Source organism: Daucus carota, chromosome 3 (genome assembly GCF_001625215.2).
Source record: "Daucus carota subsp. sativus chromosome 3, DH1 v3.0, whole genome shotgun sequence".
NCBI classification, from domain to species: Eukaryota; Viridiplantae; Streptophyta; class Magnoliopsida; order Apiales; family Apiaceae; genus Daucus; species Daucus carota.
Genome location: NC_030383.2, coordinates 9127134 through 9144449, shown reverse-complemented (window position 1 = coordinate 9144449; position 17316 = coordinate 9127134). Strand labels below are relative to the sequence as shown.

Genomic DNA, 17316 nt, shown 5'->3' with positions numbered 1-17316 from the left:
AATGGATATTGTTATACTTGCTGAGCTTGTTAGCTCACTCTTGCGAAACTCTATATTCTTTCCAGTGAAAGCAGAGAAGGTTGGTAGCGATGACCCTCAGGCTAGTGGTAAGGCCAGGATTCCAGGCTGAGAGATGGATAGAGCTATCGGCAGCACTTGGTGTTTATATATGTATTAGTTTGAGTTCCAGATACGAATATTGTGTAAGCTTGTAAGAATTGAATTTATAATTTGGGATTTGGGTTTGTAATAATTAAAGTTGTGTTGTGGCTTGTTTTATACTTTAACCTGTTGCGATCCATGGACAGTTAAGGGTCACTGTATATATTATATCATTAATTACAGGTTTATGTTAAGGTGTGGACCCCAAACTTCTGACCCGGGTTTGGAGGGTGCCACATATATGTTATAAGTATAATATCTAATTTGTAAATTTAATTATATCTATCTTCAATGAATTGGGGGTGATTAATTAATATGAAAATTTTAAAATAAAAAATGAATTTTAATTTTATTTATAATATAATTTTTTATTTTTAAAATAATTTCGGTTCTTTCGGTCCGATTCGGTCCATTATAAAACTTTAGTCCGGTTCGGTCCAAAAAAATTAAAACTTCGATTCTCGATCTATTCGGTTGGACCGGACCGACCGAATGTTCACCCCTAAGATTATCTTTCATTCTGATATTGCAACCATCAACTCTCTACGAATGAAACATATGATAATACTCCCTCCATCCCAGCCATTTGTATACAAATAGTTGGTACACGGAGACCAAGAAATTGTGTAAGAAATGAGTAAAGTTGGATGAAAAGTGAGTATAGTGGTGGGACCCATTTATATTTTAATAATAGATTTGAGATAGTGGAGGAAAGTATTGGGTGAAATAGTGTTTATATTATTATAGAATAGAGATGGTGGAAGAATGTAGTTGATGTAATGATATTTTATATTATAAAAGTTTACTACTTTTGGAATGTATACAACTGGTGGGACGTCCCAAAAAGAAAACTGTATACAATTCATTGGGACGGAGAGAGTGCTCCATAAATTAATTATACACATCAATCATACAATAGTCTAAACTTTAAAAGTACTCTCACTTCACGTATCACTGATATATATATATATAGAACAATTCAAGTGTGTACACAATGTCCAGATAGACAAAAATAACATGAAATAACAATCAAACCGCATTCAATAAGTAAGCATGTCATGATATAAAAATCTCATATTTTATCGGATAATTTTGTCAGATTTTGATATGTGAGCCACATTAGAATGAAAGATAATTCTGTCATCTTCACGTGACTGTTAAAACACGCAATTCTGACTTCTAATGATTTTGTCAGATTTTGATATGTGAGCCACATTAGAATGAAAGATAATTCTGTCATCTTCACGTGATTGTTAAAACACGCAATTCTGACTTCTAGAATATAATGAATATGTGCAAGCACTTCAATAAATCCAGACTTCTTTATAATTCATCTCCAAATTACGTTTTCCCCCCCAATTCTTTCCAAGTTTAGGAACTTCTTGCTTATTACAATAAAATATTAAAAATTATTAAATAGATATCCATGCAAAATATAATAAATATGAGTAATAAAATCATGTAAAATATATGTAAATATATATTCTATGAAGGATTTTTAAATTTTTTGAAAAAGACATTTTCAATTTTTGCAGAAAAGTGTCACATATTTCATTACAAACCTCCCAATGATATATATATAATTTTTTTATATTATAACTCAAAATATCTAAAAATAAAAAAAGCAACAAAAAAATTTTGATTTCTAACTATACAACTAGGGTTAAAAATGGGGTGGGGAAATGGGGAACCAGCCCTAACCCGCCCCGAATGGGGTAGATCTGCCCGGCTAATATGGGGAATGGGGTAGTGACGGGGAATAGTTTATCGCCCCGCAAAAATATGGGGCAAGTATGGTATTTGTTAAATACCCGCGGGGATTCCCCGCCCCGCCTCGCATATATTTAATTTAAATAAATAATTATATTTAATATAATATATTTATAATATTTTATATAAATATATTTATTATGTTAGTTAATGTCTCTTTTGATATTTTTATATGCAAAACGATTATTATAAAAAATTGCATGATTATATTGTTATTTTAATTTAACATGCATGCATTATTTAGTTTTTTGCTTTTAATATACACGTTTTGTATATTTTTATTAAATTTTGAAGAAAAAAATACTAAATTTTTAAGTAAATATCATAAATGTAATATTATATATAGTGACGGGACGGGACGGACGGGGCGGAATTATATTAAATCCCCGTGGGGTGGGGATGGGGATTAAAAATCCCATCGTTTAACTAAAATCCGTCTATTTAACGTGGAATTTGAAAAGAGGCCCAGCATAAGGAAAGTAAACGTAACCGATAGACCCAAATAGGAAAGAGTAACGACGTGGAGACGCGCCAATCTCTCGATACGTACAGATACTTGCACGTATATACTCTTACTCATTTACTTTTGAAACTTGTCGGGAGAGAAGCAATCACCTAGTCAGCTATGGCGAACTCGGTGTTAGCAATATCTTTAAAATCATTCTTCTCTGCATTGGGATGTTTGATGCTTGCGACTCTCATTTACACCATCTCCATTGATGGCCTCCCTTTTCGCAAAGACCTCCTCACTCCGTAACACTCTCTCTCTCTCTCTCTCTCCATCTCCCCCCCCCCTCTCTCTTTCTCTCCTTTTGGACTGAAAATTTAATTGAATACTTAATGTGTAGTTGTAATCAACTAATATATTTTAATGTTGTGATAAATTGTTATTCTTTGATTTCTTGTGTTTTTATATGCTAAATTTTAAAAGTTGTTGGTTTGGTTATGTAATAATATCTTTTTTGATGTTGCAGATGGATGGCAGCCACTTTGATCGATTTCTATATCAATATTGTAGCTATTGGGGTATGTTTCTTTGTGTTATCGAATCTATTGGTCCATTTTCTAGTGTATAATTTTAATTCGTACTTCAATTATTTGAATCCTGTAAATTTTGTAATGTTTATGTTCTGGGCAATTATCATGAAAAAGTTGGAAAACGAGAAAATGTACACACACCTGCATTATCACCAAAAAACCTATAGGATGAATGGTAAATCAGCAATGTGACCCCTTGTCAAACAACCTTAAAGGAATTAAATACAATTAATTTGTATTTGTAAGTTCATATTTGTGTAATTATTATATCAATTGTAACTAATATATATTTATTGTGTAATAGAGAGTTATGTTTTTGGGATGGAGAGGTTATATAGTAATGTCTATATATTGCGGATGATCTCCATCAGTAAGAAGCACTCACAACTATGAAGAACAGTTGTTCAATATGATCTCGGAATCCTAAAAATATTTTTTAATTGTTTTAGTGATATATTTTTGCAGGAGATCCAACATCACTCACATATAAGCCGGATTATCATTTTTTAAATTTCTACTTATTTTATCAGCTGATTCACTATCCAGACACTTGTTTCTATAATTAGTATTGCCACATTTCCAGCCCATTAGATATTACTAGTCATCTTTCCGTTTGTCCTACTCTGATCAGCATTTGTAGTTGTTTTCCTATTATTTAAACTCTTATTCTTCTGTCTGCCTACCTTTTTCCATACATAGCAAAATACCATAGTCCTATCACCCTGCACTCTTCGTGTACATCTCCTCGCGTTGCATACAAGTGGCTGTACATTGCTAAATACTAATCTACCTCACTACTTGTCGCTGTGTTATCAGCAGCCAAAGCCAAGTTCTTTAGCTCCTTAGCCAGGAACATAACGACAAAACAACTTCAAATTCAATTATGGATCCACAAACGAAATCTGACTAGTAAAGAGAATCGACTATATACACTTAGACAAAAAGAAAACCTGAATTTAACACTGTGTTGAGTTTCTATTTGGCTCATCTTAGTGCCATGTGTTTTTATGTGTTACTATATCTTGTCAAGTGATTATATGTTTTATATGTACTTGGACAAGCTATAGATACATCTTCTACAAAAATAATGTCTAGGGAAATTTACTACCCAAGAAAATATGGAGGGTAAAAACAAGACAAAAAGTCCAATTTCCTGGCCTACATGTGAACTTATCTGACTTGCAAGATAGTATTTAACCATAACAAAAAGATTACTGATTATAAATATTTGTATACTCTCTTGTATGCCTCTTGCAGGTTTGGGTTCTATACAAGGAAGGAAATTGGGTTAGTGGAATACTTTGGTTAGTTTTATTGGTATGTTTTGGAAGGTAAGCTTCATGTTTATTCTTATGTTTTTCGGTCTATTATGCCTATATAATCGAAAAAGAGTATCTGCAATATACGGAAAACTGATAGGTTCCTTAAATGTATTTGGGTCTGTATATATATTTAAAACATGGATTTGGTCGACAAGGAAAAACATTTTGCAAACAAAGATCGGTTTGGTGTTGGTTATGATAAATGATCAATAACACACAAGTTTGTGGAAGGATGCACAATAAATTGGATTCATTGTGAAGAAGCTGTGATGTGATACTTCTTGCTTCAAATGTGATTTATGTATTGTCAGTGCAATGAATCTTTATTACTTGGGACTCGGGTGGAAGTGTCCAATTTGGATACATGTCCAAGTGTTGGATCCGGCAAATGTTGAAATTTTACATGTGTTTGGCCTAAAATAAGTGTCCAAATGTCCATATCCATGTCCAAGTGTTGAATGTCTAATACGGGTACTCGAGGGAAAATAAAGTCTGAGTAACATAGCTGTAAATATTGATCTTTTATATTTAAAGAACAAAATAAAATGACGTCTTTGCTGATATTAGTTTTAATTATTGTAACTTTTGTGTAACAGTTCACATATATGATGTTGCTATCATTTGTTTGTTCTTTGTTTACAGCATTACAACTTGCGGCTACATTGTTCTTCAGTTATTCAAGCTGTCACCTCGGGATTCTTTACAAGATCCTATCTACTTTCTTTTGTTGCATGATAAGACACAGTAAGTTTACCTAACTTATTGGAGATATTGTTTCTCTGACAGATGTTTTGTCCATTGAGTGGATAACAACTTTTGAAAATTGAAATACCATTAGTTATATTTTAGATCACACACACACACACACATTCATATTATTTTGTTGGATAATCGGCATGGGAGAAAAAGAACTTATGTTAACTGTTATTGCACAATGCCCAGAATGTAATGCAGGTGTTGCTTGTTTGCCAATACTCAGAAAGATGAGACCGTAGATACGTTTTTAATAAAACATGATGTGTAATTATATGCTGAGCTAAAGATCCTGACAAGATAACGTGAATCTCCTAGAAGCATATGGTTCATGAGCAATAAACTTCAGGAGCAATAAACTAATTAATAAATACCTCAACAGTTTAAGTCGCCACACTGCGAATTCGTCTGCCTTTAAAGCAGCATTTACCTAGCCAACATGGATTCATTATTAAACCAAACCAAACCAAACGTGCTCAGTATATCCCGCTTAGAGCAGGGTCTGAGGAGGGTAAAATGTACGCAGACCATGCCTCTACCCTTAAAGTAGAGAGGCTGTTTCCGTGAGACCCCTGCTTAGTGCACAATAAATAAAATAGTGTGATACAATATAAACATAATACCTTAGCCCTTGACCTTCTTCACATGGGACTTACCTTCGCCCATGATTTTGTTACATGGGACTTATGTGTGTCACAAAGTCCTCTGCCAATTGAATGATTTGAACGCTTTCCGGAAGATGATAACCAGCACAACAGCCACTTTATCAAAAATTTGATGCCACTGTTATAACTGATTTTTTTAGACATTTGTGAGCAAAATGGGTAAGTCCCTTGGTAAACAGAGGTCTTAAATAGCCAACTGGTCTGGACTTGGTAGCTGATAAAACATACCGTCAGGAGTTCTCCCATGTCGGCTGTGGGAGGGGCAAATAGCTAGAATATAAGCAGCCAGATAACTCCATTAGTATGAGGCATTTTGGGAGTGCCCAAAAAACAAACCCATGCGGGCTTGGCCCAAAGCAGACAATTATTATTGTGGAGTTTATTATGGCTGGCTTAGCAGGCCAACAAGTGGTATCGGAGATGATAACTTCATTAGTATGAGGCCTACAAGTAACAATATGATATAATATGCCAAATATTTTAAATATTCTTAGTTTAGTCATATGATAAACATCTTGCTTTAGCTAATCAGACTTCCATGTTTAGTTTTTTCGACTATATTACTGAGTCATTTTTCATGTTTAGTTGCTATAGGTTTATGTGAATCAAAAAATATTGTATCTTCTTCAGGGTTGAAGTGATTCTTTTCTCGTGGAATTTAAAGTGGCAATTTCCTACCTATAATTTGCATGTTCTATCTATTAGTTTCTGCATTTGGAAATTCTCATGAAAGCTATGTTAATATATCATACTATTTTCTTCTTGTCGTTATTATGTGAGTAGATATCTTAACTGAAGAAGGTCGAATATATCTTTTTTTAAATTTTGTGAGTTGATTATATCTAAAATCAACCTGGCCTCCATTAACTCCCTTTAATGGATCTTGTTTTACCATCCTTTTTCTATGTAACATCTAATGCTGAATTATTATTCAGGATTGAAGTGGAAAAAAAGAAGATTTACTCGGTTGTAAGTTCCAGAGTTCTCTTTAGCGTACTGGGCTGCATAATGCTGGGAACTTTACTATATACTCTTGTTACTGATGGTTCTCCATTTCGTAAAGAGCTCTTTACACCGTAAGTTTTTTACCATTGACTTCCTGTTTTTAAAAGGAAAAGACATTTTGCTATTGCAATGCATGTCTCAGAGCAATTCTTTCCTCCTGAATGTTGGATATTTTTTAGTTATCGATGTTACATTCAAGTTTCACTTGTTTATTGTGCGACCCTCTTTGAAATAGTATCCACACACTAAAAAGCATCATCGTCAGCATACTAATATAAAATTGGATTTAAATTAAAGTTTAGGTTGATGCTACTGTTCGCAACATGTGTAACGAACAAAGTCTCTAGCATTGCTATCAGCTTACTGAAAACTGACAAGGATTACTCTACCAAGTACATCAGTTTGTTCCTAAATAAACACTGAGTTCTGAATCTTTTCACAGGCAATCAATTTCAGTCCATAGATCCCGTCAGTTACATTCTATATCCTAAGGATCACTCTACCAAGTACATCAGTTTGTTCTTAAATAAATACTTGGTTCTGAATCTTTCAACAGGCAATTAATTTCAGTACATAGATCCCATCAGTTACGTGCTATATGCAAAGGATCACTCTACCAAGTACATCAGTTTGTTCCTAAATAGACACTTCAATTTTCTATAGATTCCATTAGTTACATTTTATATCCTGAGCAGCACATCTCTTAGCAATTCTGGAAGGATCAATATGAAAACTAGAAACTTGTTTTTGGACTTCGCAACAATGTTTCTATAGCAACCATTGTAAGCTAGTTGACCCATATTAGCTCTCGTCTCTAATTAGTTATAGCCCTCTTATTGACTAAGGACATAGATCTTGTGATATATTTTTTCCAAAATTTAAGCACGAATCAATACAGCTCTTAAACAACTATAACTTCTCTAAATACTGGTATGACTTTGGCTATGCCAAGGCCTGTTTCTTCTTGCTTGGTTCCTTCCCGCTTGGTTGGATATAATAATACAGTCTGCTTTCTTGTCCATGTGCAATCGGCAGTTGATATCATAGAATGGTATACTTTTTTTGGGTTTTCCTAATAAGCTAATAAGGTAAATGGTAACTCTTCAAGTTACTTTGATGGAAATTTTCCTATTTGATATATTAGTAACAATTTGTCCACAGAGACTACTTCCAGCAATTGTCCCAGAAACTTGCAAATTCATACATAAAGAACTTAGTATCAAAGCTTAATCAGCTATGCATCCTTCCCAAATTCTTTGGCTTCTCTCTCTATCATTCTTTGAGTTCTTATTCACTTATTTAAAGTATTTGTGTGCTTGAACATACTAATGGTTATAACTTGTACCTAAGTAGACAGTATTTTGCTATGCATTATATCGACTGCTAGAGTAAATTCTTAAAAAAATTTATAAGCACTAAATGGTGCCTAGATACATAAATCTTTTCTATCTTTTAACATTTGTGTACCAAAACCTCTGCCTGGAAACAGTTAAAACCAGAAGCCCGACTATGCAATTTTAACTTACCACCAAGGACCTAAGTTTTGTCTAAAACATTTGAAATATACATTACCACAAAGGACCAAAGCTTTGACTCAAACATTTGAAAATACATTTAAGAAAGTTCTTTGCCAGTTCTTGGAGTAATGCAGTTTTTACTTGCAAATTTATCTCCTAGCTTGTTGAGAATATGTCCTTGCAGGGGATCAAAAAGTGATGCTTGTCTGCTCTGTGTCTGCCTTTCATAATTTAATTCATATTATGGCACACAGTTTTGTGTTATTCACTTCAAGGAGCTATTGTATTTTCAGGTGGATGACAGCAACACTTATTGATTTCTACATCAATGTTGCAGTTTTATCGGTATGTTTAGGTTAAATGTATTAAACTTGTGTTAGTATATGTGACTACAATATTTATGCAAATTTAAACTTGGCCATCTAATATAATGTGCTACATGTATCACATTTTAAGGGCAAATGGAAATTGATAAATTGATGTGGATATATATTACTCGCTCATCAGTTTTTGGCCAGTTAATCTACACTTGAAAAAGTTCATCATTAAGAACTAGTGCTTGAGTAGTTCCAATAAAATATTTCCAATCACATTCTATTCATTAGGATTTTATCTAGACAGTCTAAGCATGTAACATCTTCTGTCTTTGTGTCAAGTTAACTGAGAGGTTCTCTGGATATGTACATGATTTTGATTCCCTAGGCCAGTCTGTACTGTATGTTAAGGAATGGTCTTAATAATTACTTTAGACTTAAAATTCCAAAAGATAACGATTTGGATCATCAAGAGTGCTCTTACTATAATGAAACAAGAATTTCATAAATTTATAAATCATAAAGGATATTCTCACTGGCGAACAATTCATCCTCGTTGTCTGCTGTTTCAAAAAGAGCTGCAGCTGTTTTCATAACTAAAGTTCATTTTGATATGCAATAGCTTCAATTTTGATATATGCTTGTGATAGGTTAATTTGCTTGAAACTAGTCACCAGCATAATTTTTAGAAAATTGAACCCTTCTTAACCCGTAGTGTAACATAAAGCTTCAGAAAGAGCGCAGCTATATATGATTTTGACGTATAGAGAATTATTTAAATATCATTAAGATTTTTGAGGTTTATTTTGTTTAATACCATTATCAGGTTTGGGTTGTATACAAAGAATCAAGTTGGACAAGTGCAATATTTTGGATTGTTCTACTTGTATGCTTCGGCAGGTAAGTATCTGTATTGATGTTATATGTTGCCTATTATCGCGCTCCTTAATATGTGATCAGACTTTTCTTCTCTGTATAGACATGAACACATGGGTTTTTTAAGTGTGTATATGCATGTTTGTTTTTTATATAATGATATTGATATAATATTAGGCCTTGGATCGTCGCCAATAATTTGTTTATAACAACTCTATTATCAAAGAATAAGACTATCTTCTCCACACACAATTATCTTAACTGTAATTGATCCAAGTATTAAACCAACCTGGATAACTCAACTAAAGAAATAGGTAGGTTGATGTTGAACTATTGAACTAAAGAATGTAAATTTTGTTATGTTTAAACGGGGGTGATCATTGTGCTTCCTTGCGAGTTCTTCATTACCATCTTACTATGGTGGAAGTCTCAGCATAGTTGCATTTCAGAAAAAAGAACTTACTAGTTAGAATTTTTTTTGCCACATCTTCATACAAGTTAAAGCTAGGCAGTTAAGCAAGGAAGCTCCAAACAACTTCACTGCAACAGAGGGCACATAACTTTACATATCAGGCTTACCCATCAATCTCTTATAACATAACCAAGTTAAGATAATTAATTGATCCCAAAAACCCTAAACGTTTTATTAGTTGGGGTTTATGAAACTGGGGGGAAGGGGAGGGAATGGAATGAAATGTAAAATCAAGAAAATAATATTATTTTGCTTAGCTTGTGTCATGCTTACGTAATAATGATGTGGTGTAAGATAAAAATAAAAGTGTCTAGAGTGTCATGTGTGGTGGAAGCGTGTGGTGGAATAAAGAATAATTGAAAGTCGAGAATCTTAACTATTTTATTAAGTATAATACTGAAAAAGTTCCAAGATATTAACTTTCCAAAACAACATGATAGAATAAAGTATAAGAAATTAGTTTTTGACATTGTATAAAACAAGATAATAAAGGCATAACCAAATGTTTTCCTTAAAAAAAATAACATTATTCTCCAACTCTTCATGCATTAAACGTCGCATGTCTTCCCTTAATGCAAATGCATCTTTTGGATCGAACCAATTTGAAAACTGAAATCAGATTTAATATATGAGAGGGGGGGGGGGGCAATTAACTAAGAAAGAGCGTAAAATGCACCATTTCCAAATTTTCCATTTGGAATCTCATAGGTGCTTGCTTAAAGCAGAGATTCATCATGTGAATCACAAACAAAGCACAATCAATTGAATTTGTTTGTTAAGGAACCTAGGAGAGAATCAAGTATGACAATTGGGATATAGAGAAAACATGCTATCAAAAACAAGAAAGAAACACACAAAATCCAAGGCATTACCAGAGAGACTTACCTCAATTGTCTTTTGATAACATTTGGCATATCTGAATTTGATTGTTTTGTATTTGTCCATAATTTTTTCAAAAACCTACAAGGATTAAAACTTGCAAATTATATTAAAAATTGTATTAATACTTCAATTATATCAAAAAAAATCTTACCATTCAATTGTCTTGAAAAACGGAGTACTTGAGTGATATGATAACAAATCTAGATGGAGAACGATTGGACTTGAGTTTGCGTTCCCGTCCCCGAAGCAAGCAATCACCAAGCTATAATGTTTATTTTATATTTTTTTTTTGAAAAACAAAATTGAAACTTTTAGTTATGATGAAAACTTTCGTAAGTTGCACAAAGATCTTAAAAAATAGTTTGAGAAACTTACTCGATGTAGACTGGAAAAAGATCATACGAGTAATCATTGAACTTCAACTTTTTCCCTAGAGTTGCCTTAGGTTCCAACTATTGAATACAAGAATAAGGAAAAATAAATATAATAAAAATATAAATATATAAAAATAGGGCTCCATCGCATTTTTGGTGGATATTTTATAAGGTATATTGAATAAAAGTTAGAGAGATTGACATGAATCTTGAAGTAAAATTTTTTTACTTCAAGATCCTGACACCTACCAAAAGATGGAAGGGAAATATAAGAGGGTCTCTCAATCTCTCTAACTTTTATTCAATATACGATATAAATATCCACCAAAATGCGATGGAGCCCTATTTTTATATATTTATATTTTTATTATATTTATTTTTCCTTATTCTTGTATTCAATAGTTGGAACCTAAGGCAACTCTAGGGAAAAAGTTGAAGTTCAATGAATATGCGTACATTCTTCTTCCAATCTACAGCGAGTAAGTTTCTCAAACTATCTTTTAAGATCTTTGTGCAACTTAAGAAAGTATTCATCATAACTAGTAGTTTCAATTTTGGTTTTAAAATAAAATATTATATAATAAACATTATAACTTGGTGATTGTTTGCTTCGGGGACTAGGAAGCAAACTCAAGTCCGATCGTGCTCCATCTAGACTCGTTACCATATCACTCGAGTACTTCGAATCTTCGATTTTCAAGACAATTGAATGGTAAGATTATTTGTTTTCTAATATAATTGAAGTATTAATACAATTTTTAATATACTTTGCAAGTTCTAATCAATTTAGGTTTTTGGGAAAATTTTGGACAAATACGAAAAGATCAAATTCAGATATGCCAAATGTTATCAAAAGACAAGTTGAGGTAAGTCTCTCTAGTTGTGCCTTGGATTTTGTGTGTTTCTTTCTTGTTTTTGATAACATGTTTTCTCTATATATTAACTATCATACTTGATTCCCGCTTAGATTCCTCAACAAAAAAATTCAGTTGATTGTGCTTTCTTTGTGATTCACATGATAAATCTCTTCCGATTAAGCAAGTACCTATGAGATTCTAAATGGGAGATTTGGAAATGGTACATTTTTCGCTCTTTCTTAGTTAATCTCTCTATCTCTATCTCTCTCATATATTACATCTGATTTCAGTTTTCATATTGGTTCGATCCAAAAGATGCATCTGCATTCAGGGAAGACATGCATTGTTTAATGCATAAAAAGTTGGAGAGTAATGTTATTCTTTTTAAAAGAAAACATTTTGTTATGTCATTATTATCTTGTTTCATACAATATCGAAAACTAACTTCTTATACTTTATTCCTATCAGGTTATTTTGAGAAGTCAATATCATGGAACTTTTTCAGTATTATACTTAAAAAAATAGTTAAGATTCTCAACTCAGTCTGTTGATTTTGAAAAAGTTACTTTGGGGAGCTTTTTTAGTTATAGATATTCAAACAATTTATTTGAAACAACTAATTCAATCCTCTAGTAAAAGCAACTAATTCAATGCGCCAACCACTAACCAGTTATTACTAAACAGGGCCTATAATTTTCATTCCTAACAATCTAAACTAGAGCTCAAACCTACTATTTTGGAAAAAAAATGCTCCCTTCTCCCACCTGCCAATTTTCTTCACAGATCTCATTATATAAAATTTTCGCTTCCTCATTTTTCTTTCTCTCCCCTCTACCTCCTTTATCTCTCTTTAATTTTGTTCACTGTTTTCCTTTCCATCCCATATAATTCTCCCAAACCTAGCGGAGCTAATATTTCAAGGACTAAACGATCAGGTTTAACATTCTTACGGGGGTGTATTCGATTGGGATTTTAATACATTGTTTTTAGTCTATGGATTTTAATGGATTGTATGGGATTTTGATTTTTTGCGGATTCTTGATGAAATGTCGCAGAGTTGATAGGATTTAGGTACAATGCTTCAAAATCCCATTGAATTTGGTGGGATTTCAAAAAACTTAAAATACACTGAAGAATGCCACAAAATCCATCATTTTATGAAATGAAAAAAAATCCATCAGCATTTGAATACCATCAGATTTTAATGGATTTTAAACAATCCCAATTGAATACCATCGGATTTTAAAGCATAATTTAAAATCCCAATTGAATACCACTAGATTTTGTAGCATAGTTTAAAATCCCAATTGAATACCTCAAGATTTTAATGGATTTCAAACAATCCCAATCGAATACCCTCGGATTTCATGAATGCAAAAAAATGCTTTAAAATCCCAATCCAATACACCCCTCTTATTTTCTTTTGATTGCAAAATCATCGCACAATGTAATATGTTCTATACTCACATTTTTCCATTTTCTTATTGCCAACTATGAGTATAAACATCATTTTACCAGTTATGCCCTGAAGAATAATGAAATTAATGAATTTTTGCAAATTTTACAGCATAACTACATGCGTATACATAGTCTGGCAGCTTTTCCATCTTGGCCCTCAAGATCCAGTATCTTTGGTTCTTTTTAGGAGCAGCAACAGGCAAGTCTAAAGCTCCTATAATGATTTCTTCTCTTAATTCATGTATGTAGTTTAAATATGTATATGCACTTCCGCTATTACTGTAAGCCGGATAGTATCAACCATGTTCATGTGAGAGAACAAAGCTCTTCTCATTTGACTTATTCGGATTTGCGCCCCTAGTGTTTAACGTCTTGTAGATTTACTTTGCTAGGTTATTTTTGTTGTCTTGAGAGAAATATTTTGCCCTAAATGTACAATGGACAAGTTAAAAATTAGACCGGATCGGTTTTAGCCTTTTAGGTAAATATATTTGTTTCTCTAAAGGTGTCTCAGTCATAGCAGATAGGATCAACTATGTGCTAAATTATAGTTGATGTTAAATCGCAAAAAAGAAATTCTGGCAATGCATTGTGTAATTTTCATGCAATGACTTGATGTTAAATCGCAAAAAAGAAATTCTGGCAATGCATTGTGTAATTTTCATGCTGTGGTCTAATGTTTTGTTGTAGGCGGCAATACAGATTGATCTGATAAATTTTTGATGAGTATTTATATACCTGATTCGTCTGATCCTACACTTGTATGGCAGTATGCAAGTTAAGTCTTTCCAGCAAAATCATAAATCTGGATCTTTATTTTGTTTATGGTAGGGCAGAAAACATGTATGAGGGAATAATACACCAAGACTACAACACAAGGGTCTAATCTTACATTTGTATACAGAGATCATTTCTCTCTCAACAGGTTGTGATGTTACTTTTAAGCAATTATTGCTCAATATTTAGCTTCAAACCTTTTCCCACCTCTTGTATTAGACTCTTGGAATATTAAGAAAAACAATTAGTTGTATTTTATAATTGTTGCTAGGCTTTCAAATGTATGCAAAAAGTTTGCTATTGTAAATATATAATACTTTTCGTTGGTGCTTTCGGCATAATATTTATAACCTTTACTCTGAAATGATTGACTTTTAATATTTGCTCTTTATTATCTATATTTTGATTCTAATTTCTTTCTATTTCGCGTGCATTTGATCCTTTGCCTATCATACAATTTACAAACCATCATTTCTTCTGATTTGTCGATATTTCGAGGCTCCGATTTGGGGCAACTCCTCTATTCTCTAGAACTGATCCTACCTCTACCTCTTGTTTCCCTTTGAATTCTCGCTCTATAGTCTGTCTGCATCGATTGTCATAACTAAGCATTACAGAGGGATGATGATCCTGATTAAACTTCGTGCAATTAGGAATTCTTATACAACATGTATTCATCCTTTGTACTTCGTAGCAAACAAAACAACCCACGTACATTAAGCTATCCTGGACTTTTCGATCCAGACTAAAACTCTGCAGAAGCTTTCGGCCAAACACAAAGTTTTGACAAGTATAAACTTGCCATTAACAGATGTGAGATGGCTCATATTTGTCCTAGTACTCAATTTAGTTCTATATATTTTGATGCTTTTTTACATGCCCTGGCCTCCTTTGTACATCCTGTTTATTTCACAGTACAAGCCCATACACACATTTCAGACCCATTACAAGAAATACTAACTACAAGTATTTCATATATACACCATGCTAAATGCTGTGATATGTTCAGTTTGACCTCACACAATAAAGCTCCCTTAATTTTCTCCTACATTTTGGAAACCAACACTCATACATTCCACACCAAGCTATAGGTAGATCCCTTGCTTATATAATATGCTTAGTTTGCAGGATCTATACTATTAATCAATGATGAAATCACAATTACATTCATATTCTTCAATTCCAGCTGTACTCGTAAGCTTATTATTTACACTCTCATTCATTGCATTACCATGTTCATCGTCTATAGTTACTCTGCAACAATCACCTCCAGTATCTGGACTCAGAATCGCTCTCCAACATATTGATTCCGGTAAAAGTTTGACAAAATTTGAGCGCATACGACATGCACTGAAGCGCGAGAAGCAGAGAAGAGAGACTTTGAAAGCTATGCTATTAGCAGGTACACAAATTTCATCTCAAGTTCATCCCACCATAACTGGTCTGGAATATGTAATGCAAGTCGGAATTGGCACTCCACCAGTACGTTACAATGCAGTAATCAACACCGGTGCTGACTTAATCTGGACACAATGCAAGCCATGTTTAAACTGCATGAAACAATCCACATTGTTGTTTGATTCAGAAAAGTCATCGTCGTTCTCTAATTTATCCTGCTCCAGCCCCTTTTGTGACGCGCTGCAGCTATCACTTTGCGCCATAGATATATGTACCTATACCTACGTATACAATAAGGATACTTATACTAGGGGAACTATGGCAACAGAGACATTCACATTCGGTGAAAACGCTAAAGTTTCCGACCTTGCATTCGGGTGTGGACAGGACAATCATTTCTTCGAAGAAGATGGATTCGGGGGCGTAATGGGGATGGGTCGGGGAATGATGTCTCTGGTTTCACAGCTCAATGTGTCGAAGTTTTCCTATTGCTTGCCTTCTATTGCTGATGATACGAAAAGCATTAGTACACTTTTTTTAGGATCAGTACCAAATTTCTCCTTAGACAGTGCAACCACAAAAACTACTTACTTGGTTAAGAACAAAATCTACCCTTCTTTCTATTACGTTATGTTGTGCGGAATTTCAGTCGGAGACGCTAGGCTCGACATTGATGAGGATAAATTTGCAGTGAATGATGATGGTAATGGGGGAATGGCGATTGATGCTAGCACAACCAACACTGTCTTAGAAGAAGAAGCGTTTCATAGAGTGGCGAATGAATTTGCTTCACAGATGAACGCAACCGTGGATGATACGAGTTCAGATGGCTATGTTGCATGCTTTAATTTGCACTCCAGTGTTGTGGTTCCGAAGCTTGTGTTTCATTTTGAGAATGCTGACATTGAGCTTGATAACTATATGATAAATGATCCGCGGAGTGGAAAGTGGTGCTTGACAATGGCGATTTCGGGCGATGGAACATCAGTTTTGGGGAACATGCAGCAAAGGAACATGTTGGTTGTTTATGATCTGGAGAAGGAAATGGTGTCATTCGTGCCAAAAAGGTGTTGATGTTATCTGAGTTCTTTGTTGCTGTAGTTTTTCTGCACTTCCTGCCTTAAATTATAATGAATAAGTTCATATATGTTGCCTGTCGTTGCAATAAATTGATTCAAGGTTTAAAAAACACAACTATGTTGTCTATATATGATTATAATCTAGATATTGATACAATCGGAAATTCAGAAAGTTTGGATTGAGGAAAGAAGGGTTGTTTGGGTGGGAACTTACATATGTGGTTGATGATGCCATGATGGTTATAGTTCCAAAATTAAAATAAATAATTCTACAAAACTATTAAAATTAGACATTTACAATATTATAATAGCTAAGCCCTTTAGTCTAATTGACCTTTTATTTACTTATTCTATGTATATATTATATATATTATAAATAAATATTAAAAAATTATATAAAGTTTACGTATCAAGGTTGAATTTAAGTAAAAAATTATCACAACGAGTTTTCGTCAACATCGATATTTATCTAGCTTCAAGATCTATGAACAAGAGAGATCCCTAAATATCTAATTAAAAATAGAGATGAATAGATAGAGTGAAGACTGAAGCCGGCTGAAAGATGCTGATAAGCGAATGAAATTTCAAAATAAATCA

The 17316-nt window shown here is 33.3% G+C and overlaps 2 protein-coding genes across 4 annotated transcripts; both read left to right on the top strand.

The window, feature by feature from the left end:
* Nucleotides 1-2402: 2402 nt before the first annotated feature.
* LOC108211000 (uncharacterized) lies at nt 2403-14606 on the top strand. Of its 3 annotated transcripts, none has more exons than XM_017382476.2 (9): nt 2403-2685; nt 2907-2958; nt 4228-4301; nt 4935-5036; nt 6646-6786; nt 8526-8577; nt 9373-9446; nt 13575-13664; nt 14297-14606. In XM_017382476.2, the coding sequence occupies exons 1-9, from the start codon at nt 2558-2560 to the stop codon at nt 14349-14351; spliced, it is 768 nt and encodes a 255-aa protein (XP_017237965.1). In that variant the 5' UTR covers nt 2403-2557; the 3' UTR covers nt 14352-14606. The 3 variants fall into 3 exon arrangements, with proteins under 3 accessions (XP_017237965.1, XP_017237966.1, XP_017237967.1); XM_017382477.2 differs by lacking the exon at nt 14297-14606 and adding an exon at nt 14156-14290 and having other exon boundaries at nt 2417-2685; XM_017382478.2 differs by having other exon boundaries at nt 2418-2685; nt 14302-14606.
* Nucleotides 14607-15328: 722 nt separating this feature from the next.
* Nucleotides 15329-16834, top strand: LOC108210999 (aspartic proteinase nepenthesin-1). Its single transcript, XM_017382474.2, has one exon. The coding sequence runs from the start codon at nt 15389-15391 to the stop codon at nt 16712-16714; it is 1326 nt and encodes a 441-aa protein (XP_017237963.1). The 5' UTR covers nt 15329-15388; the 3' UTR covers nt 16715-16834.
* Nucleotides 16835-17316: the final 482 nt, after the last annotated feature.